The 9,757-nt window shown below is 41.1% G+C and overlaps 1 protein-coding gene across 2 annotated transcripts in view; it reads right to left on the minus strand.

Moving 5' to 3' along the window:
* LOC116085393 (ubiquitin-conjugating enzyme E2 E2) overlaps positions 1-9,757 on the minus strand; it is a 280,270-nt gene that overhangs the window by 256,237 nt on the left and 14,276 nt on the right. For both annotated transcript variants that reach the window (XM_031362970.1, XM_031362969.1), the window contains exon 3: positions 7,385-7,435. In XM_031362970.1, the coding sequence (XP_031218830.1) occupies positions 7,385-7,435 (51 nt within the window). The remainder of the gene's footprint in view (positions 1-7,384; positions 7,436-9,757) is intronic.

Below are 9,757 nucleotides of genomic sequence, written 5' to 3' on the forward strand. Positions count from 1 at the left end.
AGGGTGGGGGCAGGGGCTGAACCACAAGCCCACACGGATCTCCTTTTTCAGTCACTCCATCTGGAGCTGCTTCTGTGGGTTCTGGCTATGCAGCGCCCTCCTGTAGACTACCAGAGCCTGTCCACGCTTGCAAGCTTGAGCCTCATGCCAGAATGCCCACTGCTGAAGCAGTCAACAGTCCAGCCACTTCCCTGGACTAGCATTGGACCAACACTTTCTTTTAGTGCTCGAAGCTTAACATGTCACCTTCCATTTGTCGGCTGCAAGCAGCTCCCAGGTCATTCCACTCTGCTTCAGGCTTTCTTCTACAGTTCTATGACTAATGAAAGTGCACTCTAACATGGCAATCTACAGAAACAGCACAGCCATCAGAGAAAGCTCAAATGTCAGGGACACCATGGATGAAAGCCTAGGCCTGCCACATGGTAGGTGGCTCTGGGGACTGTCCCCATCTGTCTAAATTATGTCTAAAACTAGTATCGACCTCAACTGGCCCTCACAGAGATGGAATGGGAAAACTCTGACAAAGCATGTCCGTTGCTTGCAAGGCTAGACACACTCCACACATGCTATAAGGAACCATGCATGCTTCCTTGCTTCCCATCCATCCTGAAAACGAACTGCACACAAAGAAATCCACCTGCTGGCACTGTAGCACCAGATGGACTGTAGCTCACAGATGTGCCTGACTCAATGAGACTGTTCTCATTAGATTTCTGTTGCTCCATGAAATCATGGCTAAAGAGAAGTTGGGAGAGGAAAAGGTTTATGTGACTTACAAGTCCATCACTGAGGAAAACCAGAATAGGAGAAGCTCAAGACAGGAACCTGGAGGCAGGAACTGCAGCACGGACCACAAAAGCACACTGCCCCCTGACCTGCTGAGCTTGCTTTCTTACACAGAGCAGACCCACCTGACTTGGGTGGCTCTGCTTGTAGGGGGTCGGGGGATGGGGCTCTCAGATCAATCATTAATCAGAAAATGCCCACAGGCCAAGCTGATGGAAGCAACTCCTTAGCTGAAGTTCTGTTTTCCCAGTTGACACTGGTAATATCAAGTTAACCAACACAGAGACATTAGGATAATTAGCTTGTGCGCAAATAAAGACTTGAATATCCCATCCTTTAACTTTACGCTCTTAAGTAAATTCATATTTACAAATAAATAGTCTGAAGGAAAAGTTTTAATAACAAATGCAAATATCAAAATTTTCACTGTTCTAAAAATAAAATGTGACAACAAGAAGCTTTGTCTTGGAGTAAATTAATGAATAGTTGATAAAAATAAACTGAAATTGGGGGACATAATACTCACTGTAAGGAAATAATTTAGATGCACAAAACAGTTTTCAAGCTAGCTTAAACGACATGGCACTCTGGGAATTAAAATACTGCATATTACACAGTAATATGGCACTTTATATCTAAACTACTTAGGCAATAAACCTGAAATAATACTGTGTAGTTATATGTGTGAGCCCACTAAATAATAAAATGTTCTATAGCCATTATAAACTGCAATCCCAGTGTGATCACTTAATACATGCTTTCAGGCACATTCTCATATGTTCTTAAAGCAAGAGAAAGCAGAGCAAAGAAAGTACAATGGCTGTGCTCACTAACCCCCTTTCGTCATGCAGCATATTTATTAAAACATATTACCTAGAGGAAGATTTGAAAAATAACATTTTTAAATAGAAAAAGCAAGGAATATATTTGGTGACTTTACAGAAACAGCAATGCTTTCTGGATTTGCCTGGCTCAACAAAGCTTCTGCTGCTGGGCAGAAACCATGGCCAAAAGGCAAAAAGGACTTAGGTGGCTTACAGGTCATAGGTCATCAGTTGCCAAGCTGAGGTAAGAGCGGCACATAAGTACCCATGATGCCCCACTGTCCAACAGGCACACCCTGCAAGACCATGAGCTGGCTGTGTCCTGGATGAAAAATCGCCCTCCAAGCAAAATAAATGGATACACATACTTCTGTGAGCAATCAAAGGGGCCATCTTTAAAACCATGCAAGAAGGTAAAGAAACAGCATACATCCAAACTCCCAAAGCATGGGTTCTCAACCTTCCTAATGCCGGGACCCTTTAATACACTTCCTCATGTTGTTGTGACCCCAACCATGAAATGATCTCATTTCTACTTCATAACTTTAATCTTGCTACCATTATGAATCATAATGTAAATATCTGGTATGTGACTCACAAAGGGGTTATGACTCACAGGTTGAGAACCACTATCCTAAAGGACTATAAGGTTAAAAGCCCTTGACTGGGGCCATCATAGGCCTGTAGTTGGTGAGGGGAAACATATTGTTGTTCTGCTAAATGCTCACACTGTCCACAAACGCTGTCCAACTCTATTCTAAGTGTTGGAATCACAAATTTGCACCACTCTAAACCTTGGTCAAAGAATCTTCTTGCAAGGGATATTATAGTCTTCTAACTGGCCACAGTGCTGGATATAAGGAACTCTGAGTGCACATCTGGGGACAGTCTTCTCTATCAGCCCTCAGCCTCGGGAAGCAGCAGAAACAGCCAGTGGCTGGGGAGGAGAGCTGGGGAGTGCTGACTTTTGGGTATGGTGAGGCTGCATCATGTCACAGCAGCTATGGCTGGCTGTGCTAGATCAAGACCGTCAAACTCCACCAGTATTCAAAAGGGGTCCCACAGACAAGGTACCTGCAACTGACATCTGCTGAGGGAAGGAGCTACTCTCCTTTGATGCTGTGGCCATTTGTATGTTGCTTCTATCTCAGAGGATGCACACACACTCATAAGCTTACTTATGGACAGCAGTAACTGGACTCGGTATTAATGACCATAAATAAAAAGAGGACATGAAGCTAGCGGGCAGATGGGGTTGGGGGTACTGGGAAAAGTTGGACAGGGTAGTAGCACACAATGAATTATAAGATTGCTGGAGAATAAAAAGTACTATTTAAAAAAAAACACTTAAATTTATTCAATCCAAATCACCTCCTTTAACTCTGCAACCCTGACCAAGTTACTTATGCTCCAAGAAGTAAAGAGAGCAAACCATGCACAACGAATCTTCAACATCCACAAACTGATATTCAGCCTTTTACAACAACCAGAAGGGAAAGAAATCATGAGAACAACTGGACTTCTGAACTGGATGCACTTCCTAGAGATGACACCATACGGGCACAGAGTCCTCCTTACTGTTCAAGACTTCCTGTTCTACAATATGGCTTCAAAAAAACATACACATACCCAGTCATGCATACACATGAAGATATAATACATACGTATTTGCATACATACACACATGCACATCATACCTCTCTTCATACTGTTTAGTTAACTATGATCTAGAAAATCCTTTCTTCTATTAAGTCACTCACTTCATCAGCACAGTAATACAGTAAGAGCCTCTGGCCAGTTGTCACAGAAGAGGTGACAACTGAGAACATCTGAACTAATGGGGCCAGAAGCAAACCAGCTGGAGAATGGACATATTCTGGTTCAAGTTTACTACAAAGACACACTAACTACAAAGACCATGCGTTACTGGCATAAGAAACCACACACACACACACACACACACACACACACACACACACACACAAAAGAAAGAACAGAGAGTTCAGCAATAAATCTTCATATTTACAGCCCAGTGGTTCCCAACAAGGATGCCAAGATAATTCATGAGAAGCACAGGAAATAGTCCCAGGGATTGGCAAATGAGATTAGAAAGGAATTTGTGTTAAGAGTAAAGAGATGGACTATGAGTGAGAAAAAACCCTGCCAACTACACATCAGACAGAGGTTAATATTTAAAATATATAAAGAACAGCAAAACATTAAACAATAAATTATGCAATTAATAAACAGGCTAATATGCTGAAAATACAGTTCTCAAAAGAAGAGATACAATGGCCAATAAACACTTGAAAATAACTGTTCAATATGCTTAGCCATCAAGGAAATGCAAATTAAAAGTACTCTGAGATCCCATGTCATTGGGCAATAATACCATGAATACAAATGGGCAATAATACCATGAAAGCAAATGCTACAGAGGCTACGGGGGAAGGACCCTTACTCACTACTGCTGGATAGGTAAACTGGTATAGCCACTATGGAAGGTCAGTATGGAGATTCCACAAAAAACTACAGCTGGAACTGTAGCATACAACCCAGCTGTGCCACTTGAGTATAACCAAAGGTCTCCAAAGTCAACACACCAAAGCAGGACTTGCACATCTGCACATATTGCTGCTCTATTCACGAAAGCCAGGAAGAAACAGCCTACATGTCCATCAACAGACAGACAATGAAAACGTGGCACATTTGCACGGTGGAATTTTATCTGGCTGTAAGAAAAATGAATCGTAACATCTGTGGGGAAATGCACAGAACTGAAAGTTATTATGTCAAGCAAAATGTGCAGATTCAGATAAAGACCATGTGTTCTTTCACATGTAGAACATAGGTTTAAAGTTGTGTGTATATGCAAATGCAAGCCATGAAACAAACAAACAAAAAAAATTGGGGAATCCTGAGAGGAGTGGGGAAATATCTTGGAGAGAGAATAAAGAAATCTATGTGGCTGAACAGAAAAGGGAGAATTTAGGGAGAGAAAAGAAGTCAGTGGGAGGGGTTAGGGTTAGGGTTAGGGTTAGGGGTTAGGGTTAGGGTTAGGGTTAGGGTTAGGGTTAGGGTTAGGGTTAGGGTTAGGGTTAGGGTTAGGGGTTAGGGTTAGGGTTAGGAAGGGATCACAGGAAGGGAGAGCAGGAGAGAAGGACACGTCAGAACAAAGTATAATGGCATGCATGGATGAAAACATCAAAATGGAATCTGTTAGTTTGTCCACCAACTTAGCAAACAATGAGAGAAGCAGAGAAAATCAGAGAACTCAGTAGGAAAACCCTCGTTAACAAATGTCATTGGACAATCCAAAGAAACTGGAGTTGAACTCTGATCTTATACCATACACAAATTTTAATTCAAAAGGAATGGATAATTTTTCTCTAGCCATAACCCCACAGATTCTATGAGCAGAAACTATTTTCCTTAAATATAAAGTTAGTCATCTTATAACATTTATACTTTAAACTGTAATTTAGACAGAACTACTAATAAAGGATAACTTAATTCAGCTTTAAAAAAAAAACCACATATTTTACCTTTCTCAAGAACACAACATACAAAAAAACTTTAACACATATGACATGTACTTCCTACATGAAATAATTTTGTCTCTTAAATTACTTGCAGATGCTCTTTTAAATAACTATTTGAGAGCTCACTGGGAGAGCACATGTTCAACACTGTATTCCATCCTTATTACCAAAAGATAAACAAGATTTAGGTTCATTCAAAACCTATAGGGTGGGGTGGAGTGAGCCAATATTATACAAGACATCATCCTCTGAAAATGGCTCACACAGACAGACAGAGCTGGGTGTCTGTTGTCTACTAGTGTCTCAGAAAATGGGATTCTACCATGTCATAAGTAGAAAGTGACACCCTCCACCCACAGCCAGACAGCCATAGATAAAATCCCCCTCCCCTGGGGGTCACCGGAACCAGAAGACCCACAGGCATTCTCTCTCCCACCCTCTGTGAGAGCTGACTACAAAGTATCTGTGGGACCAAAGGACAAGACTTTGTAGCTGATGTATAAGAGATAATAAACACAAGAGATTTCTTCCGAAATGAGAGCTGAATTCAGATTCAGGGAGAGACTCTGGCCTTTTCTTGTTTACAGGCAACATTGATTTGCTATACTATTTTAAGTTAGTTTCTTAATTGGTAGACCATTTCTTTTAAAGGCAACCACAAAGCCACTGTCAACTCTGGCCAAAACCAGATTGAAGTCAACTATCACCTAACTTCTCTTTCTAAAAACATGAGGCACATTTTCAGTGAACTCTATTTGGGTAAACTGAGCACAGTGGATCCCAGTGCCCAGGAGGCCGAGGAAGAGGAAGGCTTCAAGGCCAGTAGACACTACATATTGAGATCCTGTATCAAAAACAAAAACCAACCAAACCAACAACCCAGTGAGTGGGGACATATGTCACTGGAGGGAGCTTGTCCCAAGTTCCCCTCCAGTGCCACAAAAAGAAATAGTGACAAACAGACTTACTATGAATCAATCAAACACATGATAATTCAAGCAAATACATATGAAGTTCATATGTTTACCAACAAGTTGCTCTTAAAAGGTTACAAATATAATGAAATAGTTTATTTTTTAATAAAAAAGTAACACAATTAAAACAAATGATATCCCAGAAAAAAAATGGATTTTTAAAACTCTAATTTCCTCCCAAGTCAATCTCAGTTACCTGAGGTCACTGTGCCCTGAGTTTCAAGCATGACAGACTCAGACATTAAATGTTCTTAACTAACACATTCAAGTGTATGGGCTTTGAACATTATCCCTGTACGTCTGTGTATGATACATGATGCTCACATAACGAAACAAATTGATTCCGTGTATACAGAGATCTCATTAGAACTTTTCCTTCCTGTACCAAGACAAGTTACCAACAACCCACATATCCACGTGACCGTCTGCAAAAGGTTTGTTTTCACAGGAAAATAAGGCCAACAAAATCAGAATTACTCTAAATCAATCCAATGGCATTCAATGTGGGAAACACTATCATTCCTTTAATCTGCCCTCTCACCTCCAATGCTTGAGACCATCAATTTAAAGCAAGGAAACTCCATGCTGGCCTGGTTCCAACACTGACCTCATGCCAAAACAAAAAATAAAGGCCTTAAAATAGCCCAGCAGCCACTATCCAATTATCATGCTGGCCCGAGACCAGCACAGGCAGGAAGTTATTTTCTCTTCTTCCTCCATGTACCTGTGTATTAATCACTTCTGGGCAAATACTTTTATTTCCTCCAGAGAAACACTGACCAGAAAAATGGGGGAAATATAGTCACAAGAAGAAAATTTTTGGTATTACCACCTCAAACTGTCCATCCTTATTCAGCCACAACCAACAACCAAAGACAAAACATAAAGCATGGAAAAGCCCCAGGAAATTTTGGTGCTTTTGAAAATCAACAATTGAGTAATTATCAAATGGCAAATATTTAAGCCAGACTTTTGGTCTATTACATTAAAGATACCACTTAAAGCCAAGACAATTATCTCTTCTTGTGAGAGATAATTCTATGCATTGCCCTGTAATCCCAACACATCATGAGGGCAGGGCCCCGTAGTGGGCCATGCCACTCCAACAGTCACACTCGCCACATGCAGTTTCTGTGAACAGCCAATTACAACCCTGGTCTCCACTTCCTTGAGTCCAAGACACCACGCTGTTTTTGCTCTTTAATTGAATGTACCTTCTACAAAATATACAAGTAAATGAAACCAAAGTACTTACCTACAGTTCGGAGGAGGATCCAGTGTGATTTCTGCAAGCTCCTTCTGAATTCTTTAAAATGAAGACAAGAAAAATCAAGTTCAAACGTCTTCATGCTCAACCTGCTTCATCAATACACTGCACTTTAACAGTAGCATCTCCCATTTATACACATCTACTGAGAAACACTATTCCTGAAGGAAGTATGCATGGTAAGAGGCACTCCAGTTTTGAAAATGGACCTACACAGGGTTATAGGAGGCCACCTTATATGCCACAATAATGCCAGCCATCATTCCATGTGGAAGCAACACCAGGGCTTCATCAGCCCTCAATATGAGGATTTTGTTTTCTCCAAAACAGAACATTGTTTTTCTCAGCTCCTTTCATGCAACAGAGCTCTGGGACAATATGGCAAACGCCCCCACCCCATCTCATCCCACCCCAAAGCTCATCACCCTGAGCTCATCAGCCAAGGCTCAAGGCTAAACCTTACGTGCACACTTCCTGGCTTTTTTTCTATCCACACTTGGTGGTCATGCAATAGAAGATAAAGTCAGACTGGGAAAGACTCCTCAGTTTGGGTCAAAATCAATCAATCATTTTTTCCATTTTTTATATTTTACATGGTTTTTCTTTCTAGATAGGCAAGTAGCTGGATTCATTGCAGGATGTTATAACTGGGGGTTCAGATAATAAAGATATTAATAGCACTAACCAGAAGTTTTAGTTTAATTACAAACAGCTTCCATGTTATTTTGAGGCCATAAGAATTCTAATACAAATTCTAACTTCTGGTTTGTCTTAGAATGTTCCCATACAGGACAACAAGCTGAACAGAGTAAATTGAATCAAGCATGTAGGCTGACCCAAACAACTGATAAAGAAATGTCAGTATCTCATTCCAACCTGAGACCCAGATGCCTTTAATAGCAGACAGCACCTTTCAATCCTAATACTGTTCATTCCTTCTGCTATAAATACCTGAGTATTCTGTGCATTATACCCGGATACTGTGTTCATTATACCCGAATACTGTGTTCATTATACTCGAATACTGTGTTCATTATGTCCGAATACTGTGTTTATTATACTTGAATACTGCATGCTTTCTACCTGAATACTGTGTACATTATACATGAATCCTGTGTGCATTATACTTGAATACCGCATGTAGTATTTTAATGTCATTGCATGAGCCTGACATCAAGAAAGACAATATGTTTAAATTTGCCTATGCCCTCATGTTATTGGGGGTGGGAGCTGCTAGGAATAGAACCCACGGACTCAGGAATGTTAAGCACAGCACTCCCAATGAGCTACATCCCTAACCTATTCACGCATAGTTGTACTCTGATCTGTAACCACACCTAACATCCTAAGTGCAAGCAGAGTACCCCTGGCACTCCTGTGAGTACTCTGGGCACTATTAACTAGGGTGCATGCCTTACTAAACTTAGGATTTGTAAAAGCAAATGAAGCACTCTCAAAAGCAGCTTTGCTTATACGTGAGATTAACAGAGCTGCATAACTAAGATAATGTATGAGTGGCAGCTAACTTGAGTACCTTCAAGAGGATTGAAATAACAGACATTCATGCTCAAACTATTTCATTCTGTATCTTTAATTTATTTATGAAACCTTACTATATTCTTACACACACACACACACACACACACACACACACGCACGCATGCACACACCATCAGAGGACAACCTGGAAGACCAGATTTTCTCCATCCACCCTATGGGTTTCAGGGATCAAACTCTGGGTTGTAACACGATTCCTCCCACAGGACCACTACTAACTTGCTAAGGAAACACCACCACCAATGTTTAGGTCTCTAATCTGCATGATACAGGGTCAAGACACCATCAAACAGACATCAAAACGAGAAAGTAAAAACAAACAAACCCTTTCGTTTGCATATGAATAAGGGTGACTAAAAAGTGAAAAGACAAGTATGGGGGTAGGCTGAAAAGAAGTATAAAATACTTTCAAAATGAAAATGTCTGCAAGCCCAGGCTAACCATGGCAAAGTGAGCACTCACAGACTCACACCCCTCAGAGGAGTGGAGGAGGAAAGTGCAGGAGAATAAACTACAAAGGAAAGGGCTAGAAGTGGGGAACTGCACAGGTTGGAATTGGCAGAGTAAAGCTTTAGAATGCATAAGAATAAAGACTCAACAGGGATGGAGGTGTAGCTTGGTGGTAGAACACTTGGCCAGGTATCTAGGGCCTTGGGTTTGAATCTCAGTGTTGACGTTTCATCTAGGCTCCACCCCACCATTACCTGGCAACAGCCAAGAATGTCTGACTCACTATAAAAGGGGCTGCTTGCTCCCGCCTCACTCCCTTGCTCTCTCTCTCTCTCTCTCTCTCTCTCTCTCTCT

This window comes from Mastomys coucha, unplaced genomic scaffold, assembly GCF_008632895.1.
Source record: "Mastomys coucha isolate ucsf_1 unplaced genomic scaffold, UCSF_Mcou_1 pScaffold9, whole genome shotgun sequence".
NCBI classification, from domain to species: domain Eukaryota; kingdom Metazoa; phylum Chordata; class Mammalia; order Rodentia; family Muridae; genus Mastomys; species Mastomys coucha.